Source organism: Talpa occidentalis, unplaced genomic scaffold (assembly GCF_014898055.3).
Source record: "Talpa occidentalis isolate TD23 unplaced genomic scaffold, MPIMG_talOcc4v2.1 talOcc4.15, whole genome shotgun sequence".
Classification (NCBI taxonomy): Eukaryota; Metazoa; Chordata; class Mammalia; order Eulipotyphla; family Talpidae; genus Talpa; species Talpa occidentalis.
The window spans coordinates 29,848,194-29,869,399 of record NW_023601543.1 but is presented as its reverse complement, the minus strand read 5'-3'; the positions used below and the strand labels follow the sequence as shown (position 1 = coordinate 29,869,399).

Below are 21,206 nucleotides of genomic sequence, written 5' to 3'. Positions count from 1 at the left end.
GTGTATATGTACCACATCTTCTTGATCCAGTCATCTATTTTTGGGCATTTGGGTTGTTTCCATAGCTTAGCTATTGTAAACAGTGCTGCTATAAACATAGGGGTGCAGGTGCTCTTTGGAATTGATGTTTCTGTGTCCTTTGGGTAAATACCTAGGAGTGGAATTGCTGGATCATATGGAAGCTCTATGTTTAGTCGGTCAAGAAATCTCCACACAGCTCTCCATAGTGCTTGGACCAGTTTGCACTTCCACCAACAGTGCAGGAGAGTTCCTTTTTCTCTACAACCTTGCCAACATTTGTTGTTGCTAGTTTTTTTAATATGTGCCATTCTCACTGGTGTAAGATGGTATCTCATGGTAGTTTTGATTTGCATTTCCATGATTACAAGTGATGTTGAACATTTTTTCATATGCCTGTTGGCCATTTGCATTTCCTCTTCAGAGAAGTTTCTTTTTAGTTCTTCTGCCCATTTTTTGACTGGATTATTTTCTTTGTTTTTGTTGAGTCTCATCAGCTCTTTATAGATTTTTGTGATCAGTCCTTTATCATCAGTGTTGTGTGCAAAAATGGTCTCCCAGTCGGTGGGGTTTCTCTTTGGAAAAACTTAATTCTTTTTTTTTTTATTTTTTTAAATAATAGATTTTATTTTTATATTCCCCATACAATTGCAACCCCCCCATTTTGATCCCAATCCCTCCCCTCCCACCCCCCACCCCCCAAAAAGTGTCTCTGGCTCATAGTGAAAAACTTAATTCTTAATGTAACAAATAATAGTTCAATTTTCAAGTGATATTTGAGTGGAAATTTTTCTATTACTACTCAGAGATTCCCTGATATCTGGCAATAGAATGATCAAGTAGATTAGAAAGCCATTAATACTGAGTACATTAATAATACAAATATTTCAGACATACAAGAATGATTCAAGAAAATTTATTGAAAATACCTTCTTTGCAGAAAATATCCATCTTTTGAAATAAAAACATTTTTCCTGAATGGTTTTACTCTACTGGCAATTCTAATTGCTTGGCAATCATGTTTGTTTTTAGAGGACCTTCTTGTACTCATGAGCTTCTGAGACTGCCAACCAGCAGTAGGTGCAGACCACTGAGAGTCCTGCATGGAGAACCTTCTCAGCCAAGGTGGTTACCTGATCGAGAAGAGCCACAGGTGCAGGCACTTCATCATCTACAGGGAGCAGCCAGGGTGTTCACGCCACTAAAGGCTCAGGACAATGGTCCTAGGCCTCTTCAGGGGCAAGCCCAGGCACCACGGCGCCTCCACGGGGCAGCTCAGGTGTTCATGCCACTGCAGCCTCAGATTAAGGCTAAGTCATCTAGGCCCATACCAATGCAGCTCAAGGCACCTCCACGACTTCGTAGGACAGCCAAGATGCTCATGCCACTACAGGCTCAGGTTAAGGCACCTAGGCCTCAACAGATACAGGCCCAGGTACCCAAAGAGTGTCAGCCCCAGCCCCAGGCCCAACCCCAAGTGGTAGAAAAGCCACAGGATCTGGACCAGGTACCAGAGGAATTTCAGAGGCAAGATCAGGTACCTGAACAACAAAGGCAGGGCCAGGCCCCTGAACAACAGCAGAGACAGAACCAGATACCTGAACAGCAAATGGAGCAGAACCAGGTACCCGAACAGGCAGAGGTACAGGAACAGGCTGCTGAGCCCCCACAGGCAGAGACTGAGGCAGAGGAACCTGAGTCTTTACGAGTTCATGCCCAGGTGTTCCTGCCCCTACTGTCACAGAACCACCATGTGCTGTTGCCACTACACTTGGATACTCAGGTGCTCATTCCAGTTGAGGGGCCAACTGAAAGGTCACCACAGGCACAGGCCTGGGCTCTAGAGCCCCCACAGGCAGTTGGCTCAGTGCAAGCACTCATAGAGGGTCTTTCAAGAGATTTACTTCGAGCACCAAACTCCCATAACTCGAAGCCACTTGGTCCACTCCAAACTTTAATGGAAAACCTGTCGTCAAACATATTTTACTCTCAGCCAGAGCAGGCACGTAAGAAAAAATCAAAAGTTTCTAGTCTGAGGCAGGCATTGGCAAAAAGACTATCACCAAAGAGGTTCCGAGCAAAATTATCACGGAAACCTGAAGAGTTTGAGCTCTCAGATTTAGAAGCCCGCAGGCGAAGGCGCCAGCGCAGATGGGAGGAGATCTTCAATCAGCATGAGGAAGAATTGAGACAAGTTGCAGACGTAAGAATTTCTGATATTTTTACTGAGTTGAATATGCAAAGAAAATATGCTGGTTAGTTCATACTCGTATTTTCCCTCTGTAAAGTCAAATGAAATAGAAATCCCCTGTGTCCCAGAGATTAACTAATTTGTCTTTCAAGTAAATTATCCTGAAATTTCGAGATAACTGTGACTAAATTTGAGAAAGAAAAGTTTGCTTCAGCAATTCAGGCAATTGCTTAATATTTCGGTAGAGATTTCATTCTGATTATTAGTTTTCTACCTATTATTCCCATAACTAGTAAAAGGATATCATATTCGCATTTAAAATTGTTTTGTATCTTTAAAATTACTTTCATAATAAAAATTTTCAGATGTAACTCCATAGAAAACACAAGAGAAATTTGGTTTTATTTCTCTAACCTCAAAGTTTCTTTATTCTTTTTTCCTGTATAGTGTTGAGCTCTACCATTTGAGTGAATTGTACTAATTTTTGTACTCAGTTATGAGTTAATCAAACTTTACACCACATATTCTTTTTTTTTTTTTTTTTTTATTTATTTATTTGTTTGTTTGTTTGTTTGTTTTGTTTATACATGCACTGGGTACAGTCAGAAGTGCGGGAGGGTGAGAGAATTCACCAGAGCCAGAGTGGGGAGCAGAGCAGGCAGAAGGACCAAAGTACACTGCTGAGGGGAGCAGCGGGCGGCAGGAGAGGTCTGCGCGCCATGTGGGACCCTCCTCCGCTGGCCGGGGAGCAGCCGGGGATCGAACCGGCGCCGCAGAGGCTGCGGGCAGCTTCGCAACCCAGCGCTCAACCGCTGCGCCACCGGGGAGGCCCTACACCACATATTCTTAACCTGGATCTAGCACATGAGCTGCAGGAAGTCAGTGATCCCCCTATAAAATATATGCAGACATGTGTTTGTATATGCAGTTTTCCTCAGATTCTGAAATGGATGCAGAGACAAAAACTGTTAGAAACTAATGATTTAAGTAAATTTTGATATTTGAAATTATTAAATTGTATATTAGGATACTATTACAGTTGCTCCTATCATTTGCATTTTAAAATAGAAGCTTTTATTTTCCTTTTTGTTTCAAAGGACAAAGAAGATGAATCCTCAGACAATGATGAAGTATTTCATTCAATTCAGGCTGAAGTCCAAATAGAACCCTTGCAGCCGTACGTTCCAAATACTAAAGGAAATGATGTAAGTTTCTCAGTGAGTTAGCTGTGGCATTAATACATGCCTACAACGGTGGTTCTTTTTTGTTCATTTTAAAAATTATGTTTTCTGAGGTAATGATGGTTTGCACTGGCCTTCTATTGCTAATTTAATGTAGTTTTTATTTTATTACGTTTTAATTGTATTATTTTTTATTAAAGTAATGTTTGTATACAACACCATACGTAATTTGAAGGTACAGGATCATAACTCTTCAGTTGTGTGTCACCACACCACACCCAATGCCAGGGCACCCGTAGTCCTCTAGGATAATCCATTAAATTTCATGGTCTTCGGTCTTTTCATACACTTAAGCGTTGAAGATGCCAGAAAACTTGTTTACCTGGATTCTGTGATTCAGTATTTAATTTATTAGAAATTAAAGCCAAAAAAATTAAAATGTGTATTAATTTGAAAAGTAATAAAAGCATTACACGTTAACCTAATAAGCACATTTTTAATGAAAAATAACTATATTTTCCATCTCACTTAATGGAAAACAGCTGGATTTTCATATCTGCTTCTGTTGCCATATGTTGTTTAAATTGAAATATATGAGCAAAAGCTGGCTTCTCACATATAGATGGTTGGAAAGAAAGAATTTTCATAGCTCTTCAGATAATTGTGGATATTTTTAATATACCCAAACTAGAGAAGTTGGATTTAAAGCCATGTCAGTAAAATTTTGTATACACGGTAATATTAACATCCAGTGGTTGGTTTTATGCTGTGAATAGTTTGCTCATACATGATTTTGTATTTTCTTGCTTTGGCCAGTTTGAAATCATTGGTTCACTTTATATATATAAAGATGTTTCCAAATGTTTTCACATTTCATTATAAAATGCCATAAGTAGCATTTTTAAATACACTTGTCGATTTTATTAAAATTATTGAGTACTGATAATTTGTTAGATCTGGACTTGGCAGTCTGTTGTCAGTGCACTGTGGTTGGGGGTGGGGGAGTGTGAGGGAGTGTGGTCGCTGTTTTCCTTCTTACCAGGGTCCTACCCTGTCGGGAGCACTCCAGCTCCTTCATAGGGGCTTCACCTGATCAAGGGTGGTGTGCCTCCACACCCTTTTCACTCTCCCCTTTCTAGTACACCAGCTGATCCTACAACATGTCATCTGTGTCCCAACCCTAGACCACAGACTCCAAGCATTTCTGTCTACCCACTCTCTGTCCAATGAGGTATGAATATGTCCCCTCTGGGACCAATCTGTGTTGGTCTCTGAGATGCAAGGGGTGCTTCAATCTTAACCCCAAACTTCATGATTCACTCAGTGTAGTGTCCCTCTGGTAAATTGTTAGATGTTCCACTTGGGAATGAAGCAGGAACCCCTTTTTGTCATTAAATGAAAACTTTGCCATTACTCAGGTAACAATTATTACCTTAAGCATGACATCTTAAGCAGAAAATACAGTGAGCTGTGACTGGTTTGGAATACATCATTTACCGTAGCGTCTGATTTACTTAGTTATCATTCCCTTCTTTCCCATTTCTCAGACCAAATACAATCAATCATATTAGGCATTGGTCTTTCTTATTTTGAGCCTTTATTTATTCTGAGTAATTTTGACTTCTCATTCACTCATATCAATAAACATTCTGAAATCATCTTCGTGAACCAGGAGGTCTAGACTGGGTCATTTTATGATGCCAGCAATCTGAATCAAAAACAGGAGTCTTCAGTCAGATGCATGTCTTGCATACTGCCAAACATCTGGTTGTATTTGCAAACACTCATTAGCAAAACATGTGAACATTCGACAGTTTTAATTTCTTACCTACCCATCTGTTGGAGTGTGAAGACAAACTTGATAAGTCACTGGACAGAGAAAAAAAAAAGTGTAGGTGGAAATTCTATGGGGACTATACCTGAGAAAAGAAAGCAAACATTGCAAAAAAAATGAACAATCATGTAAAATTAAAATATACCAAAATAAATAAATTATTAAAAAAGAAAACTACAGAGTGATTTTTATCAGCATGAAAATATAAGATACTTTTTAAAAAGTAACATGAATTTTCCTTTCTAAATAATCTAATGTGACTTCCTAGTTGAATGACATAATGACTTTTCCTTTGGTAGTTAAATACATTTGGGTAGAAACCTAGTGACACAAAAGTAAATGAGGAATGGCGACATTCCATGGGCCCCTCTACTAATGTTGACAGAAAGTAAATTTTCCCCAGCAGTGGAAGCTGGCTTATTATATATGCTTTATCCAGACATTTTTAGTATTAGATGAAGGAATAATGATCAAAATCCAAATTTATTTACTTTCTTTTTTTTTTCATTTTTTTACATCATTGTTCATTTTTTAAACAATATTTGCTTCCCTCCACCCCCACAGGTGTAGTCCCCATAGAGGTTCCTTCACCAACGCATCCGTGCACCATCACCTCAGTCCCCTGTGCTCCTCCCTCCCTCTGATCCCTCTCCCACCTCCTCCCCTGCAGTAGGTCTCTGATTTATAATTGTTTTTGCTTTGTTGTGTTTTGTAGTGTTATTTTTTTTTACACTGATGTCTTATTTGGTTCCCCTATATTCTTGCTATAAGTGAAACCATGCGATATTTTTCTTTTTCCTTCTGGCTTTTTTCACTGAGCATAATTCCTTCTAGCTCCATCCATGTTGCTGCGAATGGCTGAGTTTATTTTTTTGATTGCTGAATAATATTCTATTGTGTATATATGCCACATCTTCTTGATCCAGTCATCTATTTGGGGGTATTTGGGTTGTTTCCAGGTTTTACCTATTGTAAATAGTGCTGCAATAAACATAGGTGTACAGGTGTTCTTTTGAATCAATGTTTTTGTGTCCTTTGGGTAGATCCCTAGTGGTGGAATTGCCGGGTCGTATGGTAGCTCCATTTTTAATAGACTGAGGAACTTCCAGACAGCTTTCCAAAGTAATTGGACGAGTTTGCACTCCCACCAGCAATGTAGGAGAGTTCCTTTTCACCACATCCTCGCCAACATTTGTTATTGCTTGTTTTTTTTTTTGATATGTGCCTCACACCTACTGTGTGAGGTGGTATCTCAATGTGGTTTTGATTTGCATTTCCCTGATATAAGGGATGTTGAACATTTTTTCATATGCCTGTTGGCCATTTGCATTTCCTCTTTGGAGAAATGTCTTTTAAATTCTTCTGCCCACTTCTTTTTTTTTTTTTTATTTTTTTATAGAGGCATGTTTATTTATTTGTTTTTTTGTTTGTTTGTTGTTTGTTTACACATGCACTGGGTACAGCCAGAAGCACGGGAGGGTGAGAGAATTCACCAGAGCCAGAGCGGGGAGCAGAGCAGGCGGAAGGACCGGAGTACACTGCTGAGGGGAGCAGCGGGCGGCAGGAGAGGTCTGCGCGCCATGTGGGTCCCTCCTCCGGTGGCCGGAGAGCAGCCGGGGATTGAACCGGCACCGCAGAGGCCGCGGGCAGGTTCGCAACCCAGTGCTCAACCGCTGCGCCACCGGGGAGGCCCTCTTCTGCCCACTTCTTGACTGGATTGTTTATTTTATTTTTGTTGAGTTGTGTGAGTTCTTTGTATATCTTTGTGATCAGTCCCTTATCATTTTTATGGAGTGCAAAGATTTTTTGCCAATTAGTGGGGTGTCTCTCTGTTTTGGTTAATGTCTCTTTTGCTGTACAGAAGCTTTTCAGTTTGATGTAATACTAGGTGTTTATCTTTTCCTTGGCTTTCTTTGCTTTGGGTGATGAGTCTTTAAATAAGTTTTGGAGATGTATGTCTTGTAGTGTTTTACCTATATTTTCTTCTATATATTTTATGGTTTCGGGTCTTATGTCCAGTTCTCTTATCCATTTGGAGTTGATTTTTGTGTACTGTGAGAGGTAGTGGTCTGGTTTCATTTTTTTGCATGTGATGGTCCAGTTTTCCCAGCACCATTTATTGAACAAGCTGTGTTCCATTGCATATTCTTTGCTCCTTTGTCAAAGATTAGTTGTCCATATAAGTGTAGCTTTATTTCTAGGCTCTCTGTTTGGTTCCATTGGTCTGTGTGTCTGTTTTTGTTCCAATACCAAACTGTTTTAATTATTATGGCTTTGCAGTATAGCTTGAAGTTTGGAAGTGTGATACCTCCTTTCTCCTTTATTTTCATCAGTAGGGCTTTGGCTGTTAGTGGTTTTTTGTCAAATTTATTTAGAACTGAAAAAACCCTTGGAACATTGATATGACTTTATAGTGAAAAATCACTCTCTAAAGTGAAAAAATATACATTGTTAAAGATCAGGATACTTTTGACTATTGAGAGATTTTAATTATGTGTACATATGTGTTACAACTTTTGAAAATCTAGAATTAGCTTAAGCAAGTGAGTGAAAAGTTTGGGCTTGGCCTGAAAAGTAATGTGAAAACAGAATTTTTAAAAAATCATTAAATTAGGAGTTGGGTGGCCTACATTCTAGATGTTCTTTAACTTCATGTAACATTCTGGGCTACAGATTTCTCAATAACAAAATGAGGATGTTTATACAATCTCTAAAATGTGTCATTATACTATATAATTCAAGGATACCATTAGAAATCATGGTTAAACAGTTCTAATTTTTTTCCTATAAGTAATAATGAAATTATGGTTTATTTATGAAAATCAGATTTTATATTTTGGATTTTTAGAAAATATCTCTATATGAAAAAGGGTATTTACTTAAAATAATTTATTATCAAGAATTCTATCAAAGTATTGCATTGTGTCTTTAAGGTCCAAGAGAGATCTTCTATGCCTTGCAACCAGGATCGTGCACAGCGGGTTAAGTTCTCTCCAAGGTATGTGTCTCCAATTTCTATATTCAACTACTGATGGTTTATTATCACATGGAAAACTGAAGCTTATTTATTTGACAATGATTTCTGTGTGGAGTCAAAACTCGAATATTGATGACATTGTCATCAATGATATATCAGTGACCAACATTTAAAACCCAAACTGCATTTGTCCATTAAGTAGATCTTTTACATACATTCAGTAGTCCTTTGGACATACTGTAGTCTCAGTGCCATTTAATTTGATAATTGGCCAGTAACCCACAATTCGTTAAAAGAAACACCAATATATTTTTGACAGCTTTCAACTAGCAATTTATGATAAAAGGATCTGAAATTTTCACATGTGCCATTTACTTCATTTTCATGTTTTATCTTGTAGTATCATAAATATCAGGTACTACATGATGAAAAACACACATAGTCCCTAACCTCAGAAGATAATATCCAGAATGGCTAAGTACAAAATGATCCATAGGAAGATCAAATCTGAGACTGAATAAAATATACAATGTGATATTTTATACTAGTCACTGTATTTCTCAATCTCTGTAATATTGGTAATTTTTAGTAGTTTTCAGACATCATGTTTCATGTTTTATGATATATGCAAATTCAAATAGCTTTCAAATATAACACATTAATGTAGACTTTACTTGAAAATCATATCCTCCTCCAACCCCAACTCACAATGAAGAGATCTTAGCCTGCATCATTCATTCAGTCATTCAGTGAATATTTATTGAGCACTTACTTTACTCAAGATACCGGACAGTCTGTACATTCCTACCTCATCACCTTTTAAAATCCCATATATTTAACTGGTGTGCAGAAATCTTGGAAAGCAAGACTGGAAATTTCTCTTCCTCTGCACTTAATGAGTGAATATCGTGGTTCTTCTAATTACAAAGGAAGACCCCAGTTGAGTTTTGAATATCTTCTTTTTGGCATCATAGGTTATCACTTTAATAAAATTCAGTATATTGAAATCAGTATCATTGAATTGTAATTGGTTGTTCAAGTTACAAAAGGATTTTTGAATTTACAAATAGAAAATTTAATTTAAATATAGTTAAATTTATAAAATTAATTTAAATGAAATATGACTCTTTTCCAAAATTTGGGACCATAGAAAAGATTCTTATCTCTTCCAAGCCTATATAACCAAAGTCCTTCCTATAGAGAAACTCCAAAACAACTGTAAAATTTTGCAGAACTGGCCCCAAGCAACTTTTTAAATATTCCCTGAATTTGAATAGTAAAAACTAAAGTGTTCATCCATCTATCTGTTCATCCATCTCTTTCTGTAAGACAGGAATAAGACATTAAAAAACATGAATTATAAGCATCTGCAATCCGGATGATAATGGCAGTAAATTTGACACAATAACTTAGCTTAACAGGTTAAAATCCTCACATATTCTTTTCAATTGTGTTCATCACTATGTTACCTAGTTAATAATAATGTCCAAATATTAGCTTAAAGAAAGTTCATAGGAACTTTTAGAAGTTAATCTGACATGTGAAGGAAACATGTGATATGAAATACTTTTTTATATTTGGGGAATTGTTTCTCTGTTCTAGGTAAAAGCGGGTTTGGGGGGAAATGGAAACTGTAAAGTGTTACTTAAGTTCTAATTCTTTTCGGTTTCATATATACCCATAACTTAAAGCTTTTTTTGTTGGTCTTGATGTTGAGTTGTGCATTCCCTTTATGAATGTTAGGACATGGCACATGCTTTTCTGTTTTTTCATTAGTGTTCCTCATCGGTCTCTTTTGGAACAAGCTCAGAAGCCCATTGACATCAGACAGAGGAGTTCTCAAAATCCTCAAAATTGTCCAGCACCATCAGGTGATTCAAAGCACAAATTTTTAGCAGTCAAATTGTTAATGTTTAACAATTTATACTGCAGAAGTCAAATAAGAATTTTAAGAAGGAATGAATCAAAAGTGTTAGGAAGGCCAAGTAGAATTAAGACCAGGAGGCCATTGGATTTGGCAGTTGGGTAGTCAGTGGTAGCCTTTGAGAAATGGAAAGTTACTTTTCTGAAGTTTCTTCTTTCACTTGGGTAGTACTTGGGAATGTGCCTAGAGAGGAAAAAGGTATCAATTTTATTTAGTTTCTGTACCATGTGTGAAAAATATGGGAAAGGAACTTGGGAGAGGCCTTTCCAACAGTATAAAATTTATAGGTCATCTTTAAAATAGTGGAATATTAGATGGAGCAGTTGTGGGTGTGTGTTTTATTCATCAGTTTGTTACTCCACTTCCTTGAAGTAGGATATATTAAGTACCTCATACGCATCCCTATGTGTTGCAAATTGATATTTTTACTCAAAGCACATGAGAAATCAATCAATAAATTCCTATTAAAAACCTCACAAATGATGATATAAACATCAGACAAGTGTTTTAAGATGTGCTTTTGAGAGAGTTCTGATAAATTGTAGTTCTGTGCAGCTTTTAATTAGTGTGAACAAAGCCAAAAGTTGTACTTTGAATTATAAACTCTGACATTATCTACCTTTAAGCTATTCAAGTAAATTAAGCAAGAACAAAATGCCTGATTCAGCCCCCAGGTCATCTGTAAAAATGTACCATGCAGATTTTATTAAAGTGTTAATAATAAAAAGAATATATAGCTATATATACTTTATGAAAATAGATATTTGGAGACCTGAACTTAAAAATCCCATTCTTATTCTGAGGAGACTCAGATAATAGCAACATTCTTTTAAATAGTAGTGTCCCCTCATGGAGAAATATTATCTTGTGAAGAATGAAGACAACTTTAGGATTTTTTTCCCCCAGAATTGTTTCCTTGTGTTTTTACTAGGGCAAAATTTGCTAATACAGGGAAATAACTACAATTTTAAGGTTTATTCACATTTCCATTTTTAGAAATAAGAATATTCTCTATTAGGCTCCAGAGAATCATGACCAGTGGTGGGAGGGGGGAGGGGATAGCTTCTGTGTGCATAAAAGCAAAAGTTCTTTTGGGCTCTAAAATTCTATTATTTTATTGTGTGTACTTCATAGACCATTTGAAGTTCCCATGAGATTGCATAATTCATCATGCAGAAAATCAAAGCACCTTGCTACAAGTTTGCCTCAGACTCTCATCTAAAATTCTTATTTAGTCTGATAACACACCAATAGACTTAGAGAAAGCAGTTTCCTGCAGAAAATAATAAGTGGGAAAAGCATAATAGCGTCAGAAGATGCAGATACAAATTATAGTATGTATTCAGTGTAATATTCTCAAAAGATAGCGGTGTTTGCACATACATGCTTTTTGTAGTTGTAGTATCTATACTTTGACTGTGTATACAAACACTGAAAATAAAAAAGGAATAGTGCTATTAACCTTTAAAAATCCAAGCACACAAAAACAATAAACAAGGACTTGGGTCTCCCCTTAGTGAAACTTTTTCTAAGTACACCCAGATCTACTTGATTTTTGAGTCTGTTAAGTATTATCCCTGGATCTCAATATCAAACCCAGACATCCAATCCAGATAAATTTGCATTTTAAATTTAAATTTGCATTAAAATTTCACACTATGGAATTCATCTATGCATTGCGAGAGCAATTTGTCATGTGTAGCTATTAAAATTAAAGGTAAAATTAAAGTTGAATTAAATTAAATTGAAAAGTCAACCCCTTAGGGACACTAGCTATATTTCAAACACTCAATAGACAAGTGTGACTATAATGGACAATGAAGGTATGAAACATTTCCATTACTGCAGAAAGGTTCCTAGCTGTAAAAGGGTGGAGTTTTGTCTTCAGTTGTTAACTCTCCAACTGTATTCAAATACTTGAGAATATATCATTGGTTGGAAATTGGGGGACTAAGATTGCAGAGTCAACTGTTCTCTTGAGTTTTGACTGATTTAGCATTTTCTAATGCATTGTTGGCCTCTTTTTCTACTGGCTAGTAAAGGATTACATTGGCACCATCCAGCTTTCTGTATTCTTTATACATTTTTTTTTTTAACTGAACTATCAGGCTACCAGAGTTACTGTGTACTTAGTTTCACAGACAAATATTTATAAACTGTACAGTTAATATTGAAAACAGGAAAGCCATGTAGGTCTATAGACAGAACAAACTGAGCCTGTTACTAATTGTGACAACAGAAACTGTTGATGGTATATTATTTTAAATTTTGTTTTTAATTGTTCATTTGACTTTATATCTTGATCTTGTATGTAATGATCTTGTTTAAATTTGTTTATTAATTACTACATATATAAAAATTTCTGAAAAATGAAAATTACAAAGATCCTTGCCCCATAAAAACTTATCAGGTGATATTTCCTTAATGGAATCCCAAGAGACTTCAAGAAAAATACCAAGGACTTGAACCGGCAGTCTGTATAAGTGAGGGCTATGGCTGTGATCACCACTGTTACAAATATCTTTTTGTTACTAATATTCCACAGAATCTTCTTCTGAAGAAGAGAGCCCTGTGACTGGAAGGAGGTCCCAGTCCTCACCTCCTTATTCTACAATTGATCAGAAGCTGCTGGTTGATGTCCATGTAGGTTTCCATTTTAACACATTTGTGTCTGTTTTTAATTTTCAACCTCCTTTGGCTTATATATATATTTTCTTCTTTTTGTAAAGGAAAGGTTGAAGTGTTTATTTTTAAAATTAATCTGTTAAAGATGAAGTTTCATTCCAATATGAGTATATAGAATATAAAATATAGAAATTAAACTTGAGATGGAAAAATATTTAATTGATCATAAAATATTTTATTTTCACATTTTTGTATCATAACATATTTGACAGAGGAATGGTAGAAAAATATTTGTAGCAACTAGTTTCATATTAAGTAGAGACTAAGATGCATAGTTTTTGTCCAATAGCATTTCTTGGACGAAGAGACAATGCATAAAACATACAGTGAAAAATAAATGTCATTTTCCATTTTTTTTTACCTTTGTAATTACTGCTACCCTACCACACATGCATCACTTCTAGGTTGTTCAAAGTTTGCTATATGACACATATTGTCAGTGTAGGGTGGTGACATACATCTGAAGACGTGTGAACTTATACCTCAGAACATATACAATCTTGTCAACCAATGTCACCTCAATAAAAACATAATAAAAGGCTAGACCAATAGGGGTAATAAAAAACAAAGTGAGTAAATTTGGGCTTGTGTGATCAAGAAAAGCCTTTAATAATCATAGTCTGATGTTTAAATTTTATTATCTTATCCTCACAAAATTTTTGGCTCTATCTAAATGAATGACCATCTTCATTTCAATTTTCTTTCATTTCAATCTGGAAGAAATTGAAAGGCTACTAGAAACTACATTAATCTTTCTTGTGCACACAGGTTCCAGATGGATTTAAAGTAGGAAAAATATCACCCCCCGTTTACTTGACAAATGAATGGGTGGGCTATAATGCACTCTCTGAAATCTTCCGGAGTGATTGGCTGACTCCTGCACATGTCATTCAGCCACCTGAAGAGGATGGTGATTATGTTGAACTCTATGATGCTGGTGCTAATACTGATGGTGGTGATGATGATTCTAATGATGTTTATGAGGATACTTATGACCATGACAATGGCCATGATGATTTGAATAACCAGACTGACCAGGCTGATGATGTTGGTGAAGACCATGATGACGGTAACAATGATGAGGCTGTTGATGATGAAGACAATAATCATGAATATGCTCCTATTTGGCCAAGGTTGGTTTCTGGATTACTTGCACTATCCATGTTTATAATTGCAGAACTATTTATATCTTGAGTTTACTTTCAAAATGTGTTACCCAGAGGGTAAATGAATTGCATGTGCACATTGATAAAAGGTTGTTTTTCAATAATAGGTTTTAAATTGTTTTAATACAGTATACTTAATTTTACATTTTGGTACATTGTATAATTTTTTAGTATTCAAGTGTCTGAATATTATATAACTGTATTTATAACTGGAATTACTTGGATGTTGCTGTTAAAATTAATGCTGCTGAATTATCCTGCTCTGTAAAACTGCAATGAGTGTAAGGAATAGTACAACTAAGTGGTGTGCTTCTTAATAACTATAAAATGAAGTCCTGGTAATTTTGAGCAAAATCCTACATTTACTGAGAAAAATTAATTACAAACTTGACTCTCACTTGATATTTTAGGCTCCATTTTTTACTAACAGAAATATTCTTGGAATTCTGAAAACTGTGGTAACTAAAGTCGTACTCATTCAATTTTATCTTCTTACAGAGTAGTTGCCCAAATGATAATATTTAATGAAGTAGTGTTTTTGGCATGCCACCAGTTGTTTGCTCTCTGTGTAGTTTCTTGTTCCTGCTCTAAATGAGTATGTTCTTATTTACAGATACTCATGACCTGTATTTACTCAACTTTCAAAGAAGACTTGTTAAAAGACAATATTGGGGGGATGGGAATGAGAGAAATGTTTGCTTTTAAGAGTGGAGTCTATATATTCTATTACTTTTCAAATAATTTTATGGGGGAATATACATGACAGAACAGACTGTCATTGAGTATTTTTTTTTCTTTTTTGCCAACTAAAGAAAATCTACCAGGATTTTCTTGTAGTCAAATACATTTGATTTTAAAATTACCATAGGTGCACATGTTTAATGTTGTCTTTTGCAGATCATTAGGACATTTTGTTAAGCTTGTTGTTCTTAGCAACTCATTAAGTGACTATATTAGGTTAATGAGATCTATATTATTGAACTTCCTTCTGGTACTAGTAAGCAATCGATGGGACTCTGTAATAAAGCAGTCAACACATGTTAGAAAATCAAGGCACATTTTACTTATTTTTTTATCTTTTATTAATTTTATTTTTTTATAATAAATTTTATTTTTATATTCCCCATACAATTGCAACCCCCCCATTCTGACCCCAATCCCTCCCCTCCCGCCACCCACCCCAAAAAGTGTCTCTGGTTCATAGTTTTTTGTTGATTTTGATTTTCACTTTCTTATAGTTATTCATTTTCCTGGTCCCTTATTTAAGTTTTCTAGATTCCTGCTATGAGTGAGACCATCCGGTATTTTTCTTTTTCTTTTTGGCTTATTTCACTGAGCATGATCCCTTCCAGTGCCATCCATGTTGCTGCAAATTGCATGTGTTTATCTTTTTTGAATGCTGAGTAATATTCCATGGTATATATGTACCACATCTTCTTGATCCAGTCATCTATTTTTGGGCATTTGGGCTGTTTCCAAAGCTTAGCTATTGTAAACAGTGCTGCTATAAACATAGGGGTGCAGGTGCTCTTTGGAATTGATGTTTCTGTGTCCTTTGGGTAAATACCTAGGAGTGGAATTGCTGGATCATATGGAAGCTCTATGTTTAGTAGGTCAAGAAATCTCCACACAGCTCTCCATAGTGGTTGGACCAGTTTGCACTCCCACCAACAGTGCAGAAGAGTTCCTTTTTCTCCACAACCTCGCCAACATTTGTTGTTGCTAGTTTTTTTAATATGTGCCATTCTCACTGGTGTAAGATGGTATCTCATGGTAGTTTTGATTTGCATTTCCCTGATTACAAGTGATGTTGAACATTTTTTCATATGCCTGTTGGCCATTTGCATTTCCTCTTCAGAGAAGTTTCTTTTTAGTTCTTCTGCCCATTTTTTGACTGGGTTATTTTCTTTGTTGTTGTTGAGTCTCATCAGCTCTTTGCAGATTTTTGTGATCAGTCCTTTATCATTAGTGTTGGGTGCAAAAATGTTCTCCCAGTCAGTGTGGTTTCTCTTTGTTTTTGTTATTGTCTCTTTTGCTGTGCAGAAGCTCTTTAATTTGATGTAGTCCCAGCTGTTTATCTTTGCCTTCACTATCACTGCTTTGGGTGATGTATCTGTAAAGATGTCTTTGATGTGCAAATCACGTAGTGTTTTGTTGCCATGTTGCGTGTGGTTCTTCTACTCCCTACTGTCTGTTTTCTAATTTGCCGTATGCATTGGGACACTGTGTTGCTGGGACTGGCCGGCATCTTGGGTGAGCTTCTGTGCTCCCCTCTGGCTCCTCCGGGAGCCATCTGTCAGTTTCAAGCAGTCTTTACTGAAGAAAGGTCCCTGTTCTAAAATGCCGATGTGGGGACACACTCCCCTGTGCTCCTGGTCTGCCCCGGCGGTGGGTTCCCTCTCCCCCTCTGGGCTTGGACTGCAGGCCAGAGGTGTTCTGGTGTGGGCGAACTTCCCCGGCTCACCTCTGGCTCCTGAGGGAGCCTTCTGCAGGCAGTCTTTACTGAAGAAATGTCCCTGTTCTAAAATGGCGATGCGGGACACGCTCCCTGCGTGTCCAGTCTCAGGCACACTCTTCTGAGTGCCTGGTCTGCCTCAAGGCACATTTTAAAATGAGCAAATTAGATATATATTTCAAGAATTAGTTAAGTATGTTCTGGTTGATACAAAATAATGGACTTAATCATTTATGTGGCTGTGAAGTTGCTAATGCATGAAGTAGTGTATTCTTTAAGAAAAATAAAAACATATTCTTGCTACTCACCTAACATATGTTCCTAATAAAGGATGCAAATTTTCTTCCATCTGCCATCCAGATGCAGCCAGGGAATTGACAGTGACTATGGTGTTAGTTCAGTATTTAAGACTGACAGGATGTAAAGGCATTTTCTTAACTATATCTTACTGGTAGTGTTCACACAAAGTAAAAACATGCCTGGAAATGGTACATATGTGTAAAATGCATACTAATTCTGTTTCATCTACTGACTTTCAAGTGTGTTTTTGTTGGGTGGCTTTCTGTCATTAATTGGATCTTATTATCAGGCCAGGCTATGGCAATGATGAAAGCTGCAAGCAAGATGGTAGAAATGGAAATGATGGAGGAGAAGGATCCTGCAGCAACTATGGAAGTCACCGAAACAGAAGAAGCCAAGGAGACGGTGCAGCCAGTGGGGTCAGTGCAGCGATTGGAGAGCAGGAAGGACAAGGAGCCAATACAGATGGTGGAAGAAGAGGGATAGATGGTGATGGAGGCAAGGGAGCTAGTGGAACCAATGAAGAAAGTGAAGCCCTTGAACTCAATGGAGAAAATGGCTCAGAGATAGATGATCTGGGATTGGAGAGAGCAGCATCTCAGGACTTTGGACATCAACAGGAGGTAATTCACAATTTGAAAATGAGAATATTTTCTCTCCTTGTGAATGTGTTTCTTTACATGATATGTTACATTTTCAGCCGCTCCAAATGTACTCTAAACTACTATCCCATAGCGTGAAAATTTTTTAATTCTAGCTATAGATAAATCTTTATTCAAATTTTGATATGAAAAAATATCTTCTTTGTTTGCTAAGATCACCCAGATCACATGTTTGGGATAGTGTCTTAACACATACAGTTTTTTTTCTGGGAAGTTTTCATTGTCGAAAAATAAGCATAAGGTACCATTTTTCCACTGTAAATGGAGGGCACAATTTTTTTGAGGGCACAATTCAGTGAATTAAGTAAATTCACAATGTTGAACAATGATTACCAGCATTCATCATCCCAAACAAACAATTATTCCCTCATAATTGCCCCCCTCAGTATCTGGTAACCCCTTTTCTCCTCCCTGTACAGACACCTTACATCCTTATATAAGTGGAATCATGAAATATGTATTCTTCATGACTGGCTTATTCACTTGGCATATTTTCAAGTTTCATCCATGTTGTAGCATATATTGGAATTTTTCTTTTTAAGGCTGTGTAATATTCCTTAGTATGAATATATCACATCTGTTGGTGGACACTTGGGTTGCTTTTACCTTTTGGCTATAGTTCATGAATAATTCTCTGTGAACATTGGTGTACAAGTATGTTTTTAGAGTCCCTGTTTTTAATTATTTGTACTATATACTTAGTCCTATGTACGTAGGAGTAGAATTGCTAAATGTAGAATTGTTAGTGTAGAATTTCTAGCTTCTGTTTTAACTTTTTGAGGAACTATTAACACATAAAAATTAAATAGAAATAATGTCCTGTGTTTAGACAATGATCTTCTCATTCACAAAAATGTTTACTGACTAGAAATAGGTTTAGAAATATTCAAGTAGCTTCACAGGTGCTAGATCAATGGGAATTACTAAGAGAAGATTTCCTGAAGCATGTGGTGTTTGAACTAATTCTTTACAAATGGCTATCTGAAAACACAGGTGAGATTTCAGACAGAAAAAAGATCATACCAATTTACTTAACCGCACTATTGTCTGATATCACAGAAACTGACTTAAAAGGTGCCATGTTCTTTTGTGAATTAGTGGGCCTGTGCAAGTCATTTCCTCTCTCTGTAAAGCTGTTTCCTCACCTTTTCACTACTTGGTGAGCTAGCATTCTTCATGATGCAACTCACATATTATCTTTGACTTCCCAAGGCAGGATGATATGTCCCTTCCCCAGTGGTTACAAGCATGTTCCCCATAGTTTGATTTCAGTAACTACAACACTGTAATTTAATCATTTGTTTACTGGCTTTTCCAACACACTAGATTGTGAATTCTTAAAAGGTAGGAGTTACCCTTGATTATTTTTCTCTACCCGCTCACCAAATCCCGTGTTTCAACCTAGAGTTTGGTTTTGAAAGGCACACAATAATTATGGAACAAAAAAGGAAGGAAAGAAAGAAAAAGGGAGGAAGGAAATTCCCTACATGGTGTCCAATGGGAAAGCAGTATCAGTAGAAAAGGATCTGTGTTCTAGGGCCTCCCCTGGTGGCGCAGCGGTTTTGAGCGCTGGGCTGCGAAGCTGCCCACAGCGTCTGCAGCGCCGGTTCAATCCCCGGCCACCTGTGAGGGCCCCACATGGTGCGCAGACCTCTCCTGCTGTGCCCGCTGCTCCCCTCAGCAGTGTATTTCGTCAGTCTGCCTGTTCTGTTCCCCGCTATGGCTCTGTTGAATTTTGTCACAGAATTCTGACTGTACCCAGTGCTTGTATAAATAAATACTTCTGACTGTACCCAGTGCTTGTATAAATAAATAAATAAATCTTAAACAAAAAAGGATCTATGTTCTATCTATCTGTCTGTCTCTCTGTCTACCTAGCTACCTGCCTACCTGCCTACCCATCTATCATCTGTCTACCTATCTGCCTACCAATTTACCTACTATCTTAATTAAAGACCTGAAAACAGGGTGTGTCATCATAGTTTTCATAGCACCCCTGAGTATCTCCAGTTATCTCAATGAATGTTTCTGAAATTTACAGAGTGAATGAATCTTTATTTCATTTTAGTTGAGAAAGGACAAGTTGCTATACAATATTTTCGTGGTTGGAAAGGTCATAAAAACAAGTCTTTGGTAGGGATTGCACCTCTTCAAAGGCAAGAATCACTGTTTAGACACACAAAAAAATGCTTATCAAGAGACAGGCTTACCGAAAATGGTATGATTTCCAACATGATAAGGCATCTCAGATGAGTTCTGTCACATTTTGGCATTTTGTGACTTGAATTTCTTTGTAAGTTCATAGAAGTAGGATAGATTTTCAATGAAGCTTGTTCAAACTCTTGAATTTGTGTTTTATTTTCCATTACTATCTTTGTCACTTGATAAAATGAAATTGATACCTCCACAATGATAGCTGAATATAAGTCTTGAAATCAAACTTTGGCTTCAAACTCTGGTTCCCCTAATCATCTCTGTGATCCTAAATTAAATGATTTAACTTCTCTAACCTTTAGTTTCCTTATAAGTAAAATGGAGGTCATTGTATTTACCTTTGATTTTATTATAAAGATTCACAATGATATACAATTAAGAAGACAAATAGCACCTGGTGCACAATATTCTACAAATGGTAGGCCCCAAACTGTATATCCAAGGATTTAAGCTCCTTATATTTCTCCTCCAACATCGTCTCAACAGAGGTTAGTTCTCTCTCTTCTGATAACATTGCTGAATTCTGGTAAATGGATTTTATAAAGGTGCAGAATTATTAATGTTACAAATTTCACTCTCTCAAATGACCTCCATGCATATGTTTCTCTCACTGTTAATCTGCTAATAGAGTCAACATCAATTTTCAATCTTCTTTTAGGTGTCAGGTGGTAAAAGTGAGGCTTCAAATGCCATTGCCTTGGGCCCTGCACTCGCAGCACCTGGTGACGAGAGTGACAGTATGGACATATCAGAGGTATCAACGGTGTCAGGATTTTCTGCCAGCTACTCGTCTCCATCCAATGGTTCTGGGACTGCAAATGCTGACTTTGCCAGTGCCATCTGTAAGTGTGTTTAATATCCAAATGTTGGAGTCTGTTCACATACTAAAGAAAGTGTTTTACTACTGGTTCACAATCTGAAAAGAGTCAAGTTATTCAGATATTGAGTTGATATAAATTCAGGTAGATAGATGCTTTTAAAATATCTACTTTTCCCTGATTTTTATGGCACCTAAAGTGAACTACGATTAAGGAACTGATTTCTTCATTGAGTTTTTCTTCTCTTTTTTGGTAATCTAGTCACAGTAAGTAGAAATACATTCATATTCAGAAATGTATTTTAACCATCATGATTTGTGTTATATGTTGCAGAAATGATATCGCCAGTAAAAAATAAAAGTCAGTAAAAGAAAAGGAACTTTTCTAGGCTGTACCTCACTTGCAGAAACACTGAAACATATATGGTGTACATGGTATAGACTAGTAATTTTTCTTACTCTCTTCCCTCACTTCTTCACAGTATATGCTGGATTAGTGGAAGTACCTGAGAAATCACCTGAGCAACCCTCTGAAGTCAATGTCAACCCACTCTATGTCTCTCCTACATGTAAAAAACCACTAATCCACATGTATGAAAAGGAATTCACTTCTGAGATCTGCTGTGGTTCTTTGTGGGGTGAGTTGCGTTCTTAAAACTGTGTTGTGTTTTTAAAGAACATATTTTTATCTGTGCAGCAAACTTGTGAAAAAAATCATAGATGTAAAACATTTATTGCTGTTACTAAACCATTACCACCAAACAAATAAAAAAATGTACATA

At 36.7% G+C, this 21,206-nt stretch overlaps 1 protein-coding gene across 3 annotated transcripts in view; it reads left to right on the top strand.

Annotated features, from left to right (window-relative positions):
* Positions 1-21,206, top strand: part of NRK (Nik related kinase) — a 140,123-nt gene that overhangs the window by 96,825 nt on the left and 22,092 nt on the right. For all 3 annotated transcript variants that reach the window (XM_037512148.2, XM_054695625.1, XM_054695624.1), the window contains exons 13-21: positions 1,051-2,221; positions 3,307-3,414; positions 8,158-8,222; positions 9,978-10,072; positions 12,671-12,768; positions 13,579-13,943; positions 17,021-17,354; positions 20,266-20,449; positions 20,907-21,062. In XM_037512148.2, the coding sequence (XP_037368045.1) occupies positions 1,051-2,221; positions 3,307-3,414; positions 8,158-8,222; positions 9,978-10,072; positions 12,671-12,768; positions 13,579-13,943; positions 17,021-17,354; positions 20,266-20,449; positions 20,907-21,062 (2,576 nt within the window). The remainder of the gene's footprint in view (positions 1-1,050; positions 2,222-3,306; positions 3,415-8,157; positions 8,223-9,977; positions 10,073-12,670; positions 12,769-13,578; positions 13,944-17,020; positions 17,355-20,265; positions 20,450-20,906; positions 21,063-21,206) is intronic.